This window comes from Lithobates pipiens, unplaced genomic scaffold (genome assembly GCF_037356315.1).
Source record: "Lithobates pipiens isolate NorthernLeopardFrog02 unplaced genomic scaffold, aLitPip1_a1.2 Scaffold_8, whole genome shotgun sequence".
Taxonomy (NCBI): Eukaryota; Metazoa; Chordata; class Amphibia; order Anura; family Ranidae; genus Lithobates; species Lithobates pipiens.
In genome coordinates this window covers 677,131,932-677,145,662 of record NW_027507903.1, presented here as the reverse complement: position 1 = coordinate 677,145,662, position 13,731 = coordinate 677,131,932, and the positions used below count along the sequence as shown (strand labels likewise).

Sequence of the window (13,731 nt, the reverse complement as noted above, 5' to 3'; positions counted from 1 at the left end):
TTAATATATGTGTATGTACAATATTTCTGTAGCACCTGAAAAGGCCCAATATATTTCTAACGTATTCATGAATTTGTGCAATAACAGCAAAGGACGTGGTGCCACAATACAGCCCATCTCCAGGAAATTAAGATATAGTCCATTTTTGCAGTGTGTGTGTGTGTGTTTGCTGTTTTCATGCTCCAGCCAGCTGCACTGCTCTCTTCCTCTAAAACTCCAGCCTCATCACATACCATAAAGTAACATTAACCCTGTATGGTATGATGAGGGGGGCTGGAGTGTCCTCTGCACATGCACCGCCGCCGCGTGGGCAAGCCCTTACACGCTCAGTCATTTTCAAACATGCATGCGCAGTGACATAATGGCACCGGGCGGCACCATTTTTAAATGTAAGGCAGCAGTGGCATTTTGTGCGGTTTCAGGAGTGGCACGCACCTCTCATCACAGCCTAGTAAGACCCCTCCGCAGCCTCTGACCCCCTGTACCATGACCGCAGCCTCTGACCCCTGTACCATGTCCGCAGCCTTTGCAGTGTGTGTGTGTGTGTGTGTGTGTGTGTGTATATTATATATACTTTCTTTACTTTGCTGCTATGGGCTCTAGCCTCAGAATCTAATTTCTCCATCAGTTTAGGTCAATATGTATTTTCTACATGTTGGTAAAAATCCCAATATGCTATGGGATATTTTTATAGAATTTTTTACTAGTAATGGTTAACTATACTAATGACACTGGTAGGGAAGGGGTTAACACCAGGGGAAGATCAAAGGGTTAAATGTGTTCCTAGGAAGTGCTTTCTAACTGTGTGGGGAGGTGCTTTTAAATGTGGGAAGACATATCTGTGTTCCTGTTTAGCAGACACACAGGATCTCGGTTTTCCTACTAACAGAATGGCAATCTAACTTGTTTACATCGGCAGACCACCGTTCTGCCTCTGATGGAAACAATCGTCTGGACCCAGTGGACATTGGGTCCACCAGACCCACTAATTAGCTCTCAGTGTGTCCAATCAAGGCGGGAGTGGGTCAGACAACGCACGTACCCGCAAGTGTAGAAGTACCGTACCTGTACGTGATTCTGCTCACAGGAGACGCAGCCCCACAGAAAATGTACGTGGTTATATGTGTGTTTTTTGTTCTTTATTTTCTTAACTCTTTAAACATTTATTTTGAACATACAATAGAGAAATTATGTGACCAATGCATGTAATGTAACAGTGCAATATATAGGTGTGGCTTGTGCGTGGGTGGGTGGTGACAAAGGGGGCCCCATGATCCCCTATTGCCCGGGGGCCCCATGAGTTGTCAGTCCGCCCCTGCCTATAGTGTTGCGGAGTGATATTCCTCTCTCTCTCTCTCCGTGTGAGAAGAAGTAGCAGAGTGAGAGGAGCAGAGAGTGCAGGGGTCGGGCGATCGAGCTATTGTGGACACTCAGGAAGAGGGAGGAAGTGATCTCTGCTGCCCTGCTGGAGCTAACAAATACACAGGTGAAGTGTATGCTTGAAGTTCAACATCTACTCATACTCTGCAATACATACTCTGCAATACATACTCTGCCAATACATACTCTGCCAATACTCTGCAATACTTTATACTTACCCTGCCAATACTCTGCAATACTTTATACCTACCCTGCCAATACTCTGCAATACTTACCCTGCCAATACTCTGCCAATGCTCTGCAATACTTACTCTGCCAATACCCTGCCAATACTCTGCAATACATACCCTGCCAATACTCTGCAATACATACCCTGCCAATACTCTGCAATACATACCCCGCCAATACTCTGCAATACTTACCCCGCCAATACCCCGCCAATACCCTAGCAATACCATGACAATACTCTGCAATACTTACCCTGCCAATACTCTGCAATACATACCCTACCAATACTCTGCAATACATACCCCGCCAATACCCTGGCAATACTCTGGCAATACTTACCCTGCCAATACTCTGCAATACCTACCCTGCCAATACTCTCCAAAATACCATTTTATTTATTCATTAATGGTTTGTATTACATATAGATATTAAAGAGGTATATTCTCATCTGAAAACAGTATTTCTTTTGGATAATCAAACCTATAACTGACTGGAGAAAAACAAATATCACTTGTAGACAAACCTACACTTTGTTTCAAGGCGGGGTCTGGGGAGGGGCAATGGGTGGGGTCAGGGGTGGGGCTAAAGGAGGGACCAGGGGCGGGGCCAGGGTGGAGCTGAAGGGGGCCCCGTCAGGTAGGCTGTACGGGGCCCCATGATTTCTATCAGCGGCCCTGAGGGTGGAGTCATGCCAGAGGATGGATTATAAAAGCAGTCAGGTGAGGCTCGGCTGGTCTCTAGAAATGAACACATGGAGACAGGTAAGCATACGAACTCTATTGCATAACCATGACACTACCATTTCACAAAGAAAGTGTAAAAGAATGTTAAAAAAGACAAACACACTTTTGAAAAAGTCCTTTATTAAAAAAAAAAAAAATGAAAAAAAAAAAGATTCCAGCGGTGGTAATCCACGGTTCTAAGCACGGGAAACATGCGCCCCTTTACAGGCATACTATACACCACCCCCAGGTACGGCCGTTTTTAAAACTTTTTTTGCATTGATCCATGTCCCCTGGGGCAGGACTCGGGTCCCCAAATGCTTTTCAGGACAGTAACTTGCATATTAGCCTTTAAAATTATCACTTTAGATTGTGAACGTTCGAGTCCCATAGACTTTAATAGGGTTCTAAAGTTCACACGAAGTTTAGGTCTGTTCACAGTTTCTGGTGCGAACCGAACCGGGGGGGTGTTCGGCTCATCCGTAGTGGTGCAGTAGATCTCTACTACACACAGGGATCGTTCTGACCAACGTGCGTTGATCCTGTGTGCGTATACGTGAACCTCAGGAAGCCACAGTGCAGAGGTCAAACACATTTTGACACTTTCATTTTATATGAAAAAAAAACGCACGAAAAAATGATACATTGATGTTCATAAACGATTTATTGTTCGAAAATCATTACTTACCTGATGGCGTGATCGTTTGCTCCCACGAACGTATGTTCGTTTTTCGAAAGCCCACTCGGCCGATTTTTCGTATAGTGTATGGCCAGCATTAGTCCGTAGTTCAATATTGAGTTGGCAAACCCTTTGCAGCTTCAACTCTTCTGGGAAGGCTGTCCACAAGGTTTAGGAGTGTGGCTATGGGAATGTTTGACCATTCTTCTAGAAGCACATTTGTGAGGTCAGGCACTGATGTTGGATGACAAAGCTTGACTTGCAGTCTCCGATGTCCAGAAGGTTTTGAAGTGTGTCTATGGGAATGTTTGACCATTCTTCCAGAGCATTTGTGAAGTCGGGCACTGTTGTTGGATGAGAAGGTCTGTTTTGCAGTCTCCACTCTAATTCATCCCAAAGATGTTCTATCGGGTTGAGGTCAGGACTCTGTGTAGGCCAGTCAAGTTCCTCCACCCCAAACTCGCTCACCCATGTCTTTATGGACCTTGCTTTGTGCACTGGTGTGCAGTCATGTTAGAACAGAAAGGGGCCATCCCCGAAATGTTCCCACAAAGTTGGGAGTCCGGAATTGTCCAAAATGTCTTGGTATGCTGACGCCTTAATAGTTCCCTTCACTGGAACAAAGGGGCCAAGGCCAACACCATAATCCTCACTCCGCCAAATAATTTGGACCAGTGCACAAAGAAAGGTCTATAAAGACACTGGAGATTGGGGCCAGGTGCATTGATTAGGGGGGCGGTGCCCCTGTACCCCTAATGGATCGGCCGCCACTGCAATCCAGTGCTCCTCATCTCTTTTAGTGTTACAATGACAACTTGATGGAGGTTCTAGTTCCTTCCCAGTATATTAAAAAGTAGAAAGAAAAGGTTTTGGATGGAGTTCTAGCCAGGCCACTGGCATGTTTAGGAGGTCAGCAAGGAAAACCTACATTCTTCTCTAATTATAGGTTTCCTTTAGGGAAAAAAAAATACTTTCTTATGAATTTCCTTTTGGCTTCATGGTTCAAGTATTACCAATACACCTGAGTAATAAAAAAAACCTCTTTATTCTATGAATGGGAAATGATGTCTGAATGGAGGATAAGTGGATGATCGTTAGGTCTGCCCCACCCATTCATAGTTGGTGTTCCATTCGTAGAAGCTGTAGTATAGCTTCTATGAATAGATGAATGGAGCAGCTGGGTGGAAAAGGAGGCCATAGTCAATGAATGCCTTTAATTGTGTTAACGCCTACCATGGGGGGCGGGGGGCATGAATGGTGGTGGTCGCACAAGGTGGAGGAAGTTGGTGGCACAGCATTGAAACTTTCACTACCGTGGCGCGTTTGTGACTCTTGGACTCACTTGTTTATATTATTTATTTACTGTTTATTTCATTTAAGCGCAACAAACTTGTTCACCTGATTGTAAGTATTTCAAGCAGATGCAGATAACAGGGAACAGGACAAATCACAGAATGCTGTAGATGAGACAGCACTGATCCTGGGTGCTGATCCAGCTTAAATAGCCCATTTGGTGCCTTTATCTGTCCCGAGATGCTCCGCGCACATGTGTCCACGCACGCACATATTTGTTGAAATTCCGGACATGCACATATACGTTTGTGCATTACCACGCACTAATGCACCTCTTCTTCCAGATATTCGAGGAACAGGGATTTGTCTACTGCTAATATTCTGTTTTCTGGCAGAGCCTTCCTGACAGCTCCCAAACTGAACCACAGCTCCGTGTGTCCATTCAGACATGGAGCCGTGGCCCAGCACCACCTCTCTCTCTCCTCATTGGCTGGCTGACTGACTTTAATTGATAGCAGAGGGAGCCAATGGTGCTGCGCTGCTGTCTCAGCCAATGAGGAGGGGAGTCCCGGGCAGCAGAGACACTCTTGCAACATTGTTGCATAGAATGCACCTTCTGCCTTTACAATCACTGATTTTAATATCAAATTCCATAAAACCATAGTACCATCATTAAAATCAAGTCAACAGAATAAACTGGTCACATCAAACAGGTAGCAATTGTAAAATACTGTACAAAGAAGCATATAGAACCAACACGTTTCACAAAAAATTGCTTCCTCTGGGGTTCACGATTGATGATGACCTGCTGAGATATATGAAAAACACTCAACACCACAATATGAATACAATCTACTCATTGGGGGGAGAACCTCACGGGGGAATCTAGGATGAAAAAGGACCTGGGGGTCCTAGTAGATGATAGGCTCAGCAATGGCGTGCAATGCCAAGCTGCTGCTAACAAAGCAAACAGAATATTGGCATTAAAAAGGAGATCAACTCCAGAGATAAAACGATAATTCTCCCGCCCCCACCATGACGTTGCCTCTGGGGGAAGATTACATTTGTGTTGGGGTGTGACGTGTTCTCATCATTTTAGTGGATTTCCTCCTGGTTCCCCGGTTTCCTACCCAAACCCTAAAATATAAAGGTAGCCCAACTGTCATGTGACCTAATCAGCCATTGTGTGTATACTAATTCACCTTCTAACAACTTCTATATTTTGTCTTTCTTAAGAAATTTCTACGTGGGATCGCAAACAAACAAACCTTGTGGATCGGTCTAACAGATGGGGATGGAACCTGGAGATGGGTGGATGGAACGTCTTATGACATATCTCCAAAGTAAGACATAGAAACCCCAAATATCGGAATTCTTCTCACATATCTCTAAGATCTGGCAAAATGATCTGAAAAGGTGGCACACCGATGGATCCTTGAGCACATTGTTAAGACTTTAATTCACTCCACCCAGTGCTGTACAATACTTTGCCACCCAGAAAACAGTAATGAAATTAGATAATACTGATAAGACTCAGGGGTAGATGTGTTTTTTTTTGTGAAGTCCATGACAGTTTTAAGGAACTGGTAGCCCACTTTCATGAAATCAGATTAATGTAAAGTCCATAAACTTTCCCAGCTCACAGCATAAAGAGGCAACAAATATCAAGTCACCTGGATCTTTCTTCAGCAGTACTTCTGCTCTTAGTAATCTGTCCCTCAGACCAACGTCTCTTCAATGTACATATCTTCAATCCCATCAATGCACACAGCTCCTCATTAAGGCACACAGCTCCTCATCAATGCACACAGCTCCTCATTAAGGCACACAGCTCCTCATTAAAGAGGAAGTAAACCCTGATGAGTTTACTTCCTCTTTTTTTCCCTGCAAAGGTAAAGCATAATGGACTACTATGCATCGCATAGTAGCCCATTATGTGTCACTTACCTGACACAGGAGCCAGCGAAGTCGCCGCTGTCCCCTGTAGTCCGCCGCATCCACCTTGCTGGTGGCGTCTCGCAGCTCCGCCGCTGTCATTCGGCGAAGCCGCGATGACGTCACTCCCGCGCATGCGCACGGGAGTCGACAAATGCGGCAGCTCCATTTTTGGAACTGCCGCGTTCAGTGCGCCTGCGGGCCGCTGTCTACGGCGCATGCGCCGTAGACAGCGGTGCCCGTTTTCGGGCAAATATCTCCTAAACCATATAGGTTTAGGAGATATTGCTTGGACCTACAGGTAAGCCTTAATCTAGGCTTACCTGTAGGTCAAAGTGGTTTGTAAGGGTTTACAACCACTTTAAGGAGCACAGCTCCTCTTTAATGCACCCAGAGATACTGGCTCACACCCGTCTCCTAAGGTGAAGCCCCGTCTCCAGAATGGGAGCGCACCTCCCTCCTGGCTGGAGCCCTGAAATGTTCTCAGTCCTTCACACACACCCTGCTGGTCTTCAACAAAACCCGGACACTGGGTTGGAGATTTCTTCTCTCCCAAGGCACTTTGACATCTCCAAACGTTCAGGAATACCAAAATCCCGGGAAAGCTGTAAAAATTTCTCAGCTCAAAATCCATACTCCGGAGTCCCGCACTCTGCACATGTGCGAACCCTGTGCTGTTTTTCAACCATTTTTCCAGTGGCAGGGCCTCAGTACATGTTTATTAATAATCTATGAGTCAGTCTTTATGAGCAAGACCTTTTGAGCAGAACATACCAGTGGGGGGATGGGTAGAGGGACTGACTCTGTAATAAAAGGATCCAGCGGGGTGTTGCCTCTTCTCCTGATCGATGTACTTGATTTTCACCCTCTTGCCTCTTTGTGTGAGTGAAAGGTGAGCATCATAAAACCTGTGGATCCTATTGGAAATGCTTTCATGTCCTTAAAGTCATACTAAAGTCTCAGTTTTTTTCTTTAAAAATAACATGTCATACTTACCTGCCCTGTTTAATGGTTTTGCACAGAGCAGCTCAGGATCCTCCTCTTCACGGGTCCCCTATCAACGTCCTTGGCCCCTTCCTCTTGTTGAGTGCACCCACAAGGGGGCAGACACCGAGGAATTGTTTATCCCCACCCCTCTCTCTCCTCATTGGCTGACTGACTTTGACAGCAGCAGGAGCCAATGGCATCATACTTCTGTCTCAGGCAATGACGAGGGAGAGTCCCAGGCAGCCAAAACACTCCTACAGCATCACTGGTTGGAGATGGGGCTCAGGTAAGTATTAGGGGGGCTGAGGGAGGCTGCTGCACAGAGAAGGCTTTTTATCTTAATTAGCGATGGGCGGAACGCCCCCCGGTTCAGTTTTTTCTCTCCTTCCTGAGCCATGCAAGACCACATGATCTTAACTTGGAGGGATGCCATGCCAGGGAGGACCCTCTGGAAAAGCACCTAATCCTCATGTTGATGAAGATAAGGGTCTATTCTTCATGACCGTTGCCAATGGTTGTGGGGGTCTGTGTGGGGATCTCATCAGAATTTGTAAGCCTGTTAAAAATATGGGGGCCTACATATATCACCTCCCCTCAATGAGTAGGTGGTGCATATTAACTGTTTAACTCATAAATAAAGACACCCAAATAAAAATTAAAATACCCAAAAAAGAGCCCCTCCTTGTAAATCCATCATCAATCAGGATGCCCTACGCCTGCTGGCTTGTCAGAATTAAAAACTGGGTTGACCTCATGTACATGACTAATCCCAATGGTACTGCTTGCTGAATGACAGCTCCCTGAGCTGTCATCAGCTATATAAGGGAAGGGGAGGGCAAAGTAGTGACATCATTGACAAAATATGGCCAATGACAGTTGCTGTTACCCATGTGAGTAATATACCAGAGATGGTTGCTAGGCACGCAGCAGGCACCAGCACTTGCCGCTTTTTTAGGAACCACTGACAGCAGGAAGCTGTTATATATAGAAGCTGTAGAAATACCACTTCTATAGATGATGCTCAGCTCCCAGGGCAGAGGGGACCAAACGTTTGGCCATTCTTCCAAACACCCTAACAGCCTAGGTTTAAGCCAAACTATTGGCTCATCCCCACTCCTCACGCCAATGTAGGAAAGAGATGAGGGAAAGAACTCCTCACATAGATCAATAGGTAAAGGAGTGAAGGAGAAGAACTTCTCACATGAAGGACTGGAGGAGAAAACTTCACATATTCAATCAGGGAAAGAGGTGGGAGGAAGAGATCATCACATAACTAGGGGCTATGTATGAATGGGGTTGGCCACCACTGATCTAACCTTAGTAGATTGTACCATTGAGTTGTAGTGTGTGGTCAATTCTCTTGCAGCCGATCACAGTTGTTGGGCTCACACCTTTTAAATCTCATTTTATAGCATTTCTGAGGTCCCAGTTCTGCTCAGTTCCTGTATTGATCTAAAACCTTATTGTCACTTCTATCCTTCAGGTTCTGGGAGAAGGATCAGCCTGATGATTGGCAGGATCACGGTTTCGGAGGAGGGGAAGACTGTGCTGAGTTAAGGAATGGATATGAATGGAATGATGGTCACTGTTCTCAAATAATAAAGTACATCTGTGAAAAGCAGATCTTCTGATATGGACTGAAGGACACCAGAGGACACCTTATATCTTTATCTATTGTACCTTTTTGCTCCTCCATCATACTTCAGCCATATAGAATATACGACTGTATAATAAAATGCTGCGGGACATGCTGGGACTTGTTGTTCTAGAATTGACGGATCTCAGAGCGTCCAATCTGCTGTTTTCCAACCTTTTCTTTAGTCTTGCACAGTTGTATAGGGTCTTGTATTTCACCACATGCTATGAGCGTCTCCCAATGTGCATTAGAAGCTACCAAGAGTCAGATAGAGCCCTGCCTGATTTCTTGGCTGGAGGAGGTCCAGTGTCACCTAGGTCTCTTCTCCCCAGCCTGAGTGTCCCTGACCCACCATAAGTCATTCACTGAATTTCAGGTCTTTCAAACATGGAGGGTCAGCATCACATGTGGGTGTTATCTAGGGTGATCTGCATGCAAACCAGTGAGTCACCCTCCTTCTTGAGACGTACCATTTCACATGTTATCAACATGGGGGGGGGGGGTAACTTGCCAGAGGGGACAAGGTCTTTAACCAATTTCATACCAGGCACTTTCACCCCTTTTCTGCTCAGGCTGATTTTCAGCTTTCAGCGCTCTCTCATTGTCAATGACAATTGTGCGGTCATGCAATGCTGTATCTAAACGAAATTTTTATCATTTTTTTCACATAAATAAAGCTTTCTTTTGGGGGTATTTTATCCCCACTGCGTTTTCTACTTTTGTCTAAATAAACAAAAAAAGATGGAAAATTCTGGAAAATAATGTGTTTTTCTTCATTGCTGTTATAAAACTTTGCAAAGAAATAATAGTTTTTCATAAATTTAGGCCAAAATGTATTCCGCTCCATTTCTTTGGTGAAAATAACACAAATCGGTGTATATTATTTAGTCCATAGGAAAGTTATAGAGTTCACAATCACAAACTATGGCATATATATCTGAAAATTGATCAATCCTGATTTACTGACGGCCAATCTCGTTTCCTAAGGCCCGAAGACATCAGGACAGTACAAATACCCCCCAAATTACCCCTTTTTGAAAAGTAGACAGTCTAAGGTATTTAGTAAAAGGCATGGAAGGTTTTTTGAAGTTGTAATTTATGACAATTTTTTTGGAAAATTAAGAAATAAAATAAAAAATTCAAAATTTTTTATTTTTACATACTACATAGAAACTTTTTGTGACCAGAACAACCCAGTGTTACTATAATAACACTATAGTACTCTGGGAGGTGAACGGGATTTTTTTTTCTACACACTATGATTGCTTATAACAGTGAATATTACTGTTATAAACAACCATTTTTTGTAAATGAAATCTATTTATTCAGTGTTTACTATTGTGAACCGCAGTAAATGTAGGCAGGTGCAGCAGTCTTTTCTCTCCTCTGCAGGGAGCGCTCCCCCCGCAGTGGCATTACAGATAGAGAGGAAGTCAAGAGGGACATGGTTCCTTTATGGTTTCCTGGGTCACTGGGGAAGCTACCCGATTGGATGCTGCTGCCCCATGTGACTCCAGCAGCCATCATGGGTCAGGCAGAGCCTATTTAAGGCTCTGACTCCCAGGTTTGGCGTGCATTTGAGAGTGGATAGCATTGGGACAGGTTAGGGACAGAACTAGCGGCAGGGAAAAGTTCCAGGTGAGGAGGGAAAGTGTAGGGCTCGCAACTTCTCTGGACATCTTCCCACTTGGGCACGAGGCTCTGTCCCTCCTAACAGGTTCTGTTAGTAAGGCTGTAACCTGCTCTCTACAAGCTGTTGGGACCCATGACTGTTCCTGGTTGGGCCGTCTTCCCACCGGGTTTATTGTGAACTGTCTCTGCATTGTCTCAATACAAATTCTTTTCATCGCACTTAAGACTGTGTGTGTTATTACTGTGGCACCACGCTGCACCCCATCTACATACAGATAAAGATAACAAATTTAGTAATATTGGAAAATGTAACAAGAATACTTAGTTATAGATGGTTTTTCACCACTGAGTCCCCCGTCTTTACGACATGGCATGATGATCAAACTAGACGCGTGCTCGCCCTAGTACAAGGCTCACTGGGATTGATTTACTAAAACTGATGTGCCAAATCTGATGTATCTCTGCTTCTAGATTTTATTGTCAAAGCTTAATTGAACAAGCCAACATTAGAAGCTGATTGGCTACCATGCACAGCTGCACCAGATTTAAATAGGAGTTTATGTAACGCCTTTCTAAACTCTGGTAGGTTACAGTCTTGTGGAAAAACATAGTTTTGAGGCTTCTGTTGGTCAAGAGAGGAGCGGTAACGAAAGGGACCGCCTCAGTGATGCATTTCAATTTTTTTAGTCCTCAACATCCAGGGCTGTGAGCTTCCACATCCCATCGGCAGCGTCTACATCATATGGTGGGAGATTATTTAGGGTCAAAAACAGACATGGAGAGCTTTCCAGTTGATGATCCACTGGGTTACTGGGTCATGAGAATAGACCACTGGTCAGAACGTGCCCAGTATGCTGCTAGGCTAGGCCCTGCATCAAGCGTGCTTTCCAAATAGGCATTCAGTGCTGCTGGAGGTTTTGTGACAGGTAAGAGAGCTTGTCTGTCCACAGACTCCGTGGTCCAGCTGACATTTATCAAAATGAATCAGTCCTGTATTAGCAGCAGCTAGTAAACCCCTGATGCTGATTTCGCTGATTAAGTGATTTCTGAATCTGGAATCTCTGAAAGACTGCCTAGGCTGCCTAGCTTTGTGGGTGTTAATGCCATCTGGAAGAATTTTTTTGATGTAGGTTTTATGGGCACAATTAACACCCAAGGACCAATTTTTCCACACCTGTTTGATAGGTGCATGTCATTTAAATTTTTGACAGCAAGTCCAATTATTCATCAAGAGTACCTCTGTAGGATAACTGTGTGAAGGCACCACCAACACACCCATTGTTCCCTACCTGTTACTTCTATCCAAAGTCAACAAAAGAGACACTAGACTTAATCCAAAAAATCTCTAATCTTGTACCGAGTGTACTACATTGTGGCCTCATCATACAGACTGGCTCCCCAAGCCATTTCTTATAAAATAAAGAAAGCTGGCAGGTAAAATTAAATTTTTTTGGCTTTATAAATGTCATTATTGCTGCAGCAGGTTCCTTACACTGGTACAGATGTGCCACTTTACAGGCGGACTAAGGGGACTCCCCAGACACTATATTTAAAGGAATTTTTAATTTTTATTGATATTTTTCATTTTTGTGGTTTCACTTTAAGCCATAGTAAATCACTTTGAACACTGTGGTGGTAGCTATGGCGCTCTCCTGAAACAGCAAAATGTATATATATCTCTATCTCCTATAATTCAGAATTCACCATGATGATAGTTAATTAATACCACATGCAGATTGCAAATTGGAAGTGCTAATGCTAGTAAACATCTGTAAAAATCAATATATGTATTGAAAGTGCTAGTGCTAAACTAAATCTGTAATAATTAATTCAATGTGCAATGTGCAAATTTCAAACTGGCAGTGCTGGTGCAAATAAATATAAAAAAAAAATAAAAAAAACAAGTTTATTCTATATTACACAGCTATGTGCAGTATAAAGTGCTTGCGCTCTTTGTTCAAAAAAAAGGTGGGTATAAGTCTTCTATTATCTTCTCCACATATTAAAGTCCATTTGACTCAAAAGCAAAAATCTTTAAAAGTTCCACATAGATCAAAGTGACTGGTGCTCGGTGTTCTGGTGTATCCTGAATTGCAACCGGTGCGTTTTCCGTGCATAAGACAAATTACCGCACTCACCAGCTCCCCCGCCCCTGCAGGGGTTAATGCGCCTCCACAGTGTGAGCCCCTGTGTCGCTATATGAAGCTGGTCCAGTTATTATTCATAATAACTCATTTAAAAATTATGTTTTTTACAAACTGCGTTCATTGATACATGTCCCTCAGGACTTCAATGGGGTTCAGTATCCTGTTCCAAACTTTTTCGATGTTAGAAAGTTCTGCCGCAAACCAAATCGGGGGTTGTTCAGCCCATGTCTATACTGTGTTAAACATGCAAAAATGCACTGAAATTTACTGCAGTAAACCTACAATAACGCACTCATATAAACCGCGGTAAACGTGCTATATATATATATATATATATATATATATATATATATATATATATATATATATATATTAGCAAAAACCTTATAGAATAAAATGGTGGTTGTTGTAATTTGTTATGTTGCATAGTGTTTGCGCAGCAATTTTTCAATCGCAATTAAAAAAAAAACACTTTAAATGCAATAAAAATACAATTTTACTATTATTATTATTTTTATTATTATTATTATTATTATACAGGAGTGTAGCCAATATGTAAACCAATTTTTTGTAAAATATAAAAGATGATGTGACGCTGAGTAAATAGATACCTAACATGTCACACTCGTGGTATGGTGACAAACTACAGTACTTAAAAATCCCCACAGGCTGGGGTTTACAATTTCTTACAGGTTACATGTTTCGCATTACAGAGGAGGTCTAGTGGTAGAATTATTACTCTCATTCTAAAGTTCATGGCGATATCTCACATATGTGTGGTGCGAACGCGTTTACATATGTAGCCGCAAACTACATATGTGTTCGCTTCTGTATTCAAGCACAAGGGGACGAGGGTGCTTTATTTATTTATTTTTTATTATTCTTTTTTTTCACTTATATGAGGAATTATATAAACGCGTGTTATATGTTGATGGTTGACATGAGTGCTACCCATTTTAGTATGACATTGTTCCCCTGTAGAACCAAAATAAAAAAAGAGAAATACTACCAATAAAAAGGGGAAGGAATTACCAGAAAGGTCTCATATCCTCTATATACAAGATCCTCCATAACTCATCACCACCCACGTTA

The 13,731-nt window shown here is 43.1% G+C and overlaps 1 protein-coding gene across 1 annotated transcript in view; it reads left to right on the top strand.

Annotated features, from left to right (window-relative positions):
- LOC143962007 (asialoglycoprotein receptor 2-like) overlaps nt 1-10,711 on the top strand; it is a 59,798-nt gene extending 49,087 nt beyond the window's left edge. Inside the window, exons 8-9 of the mRNA XM_077471350.1 lie at nt 5,539-5,645; nt 8,708-10,711. Of these exons, the coding sequence (XP_077327476.1) occupies nt 5,539-5,645; nt 8,708-8,855 (255 nt within the window). The 3' untranslated portion in view covers nt 8,856-10,711. The remainder of the gene's footprint in view (nt 1-5,538; nt 5,646-8,707) is intronic.
- Nucleotides 10,712-13,731: the final 3,020 nt, after the last annotated feature.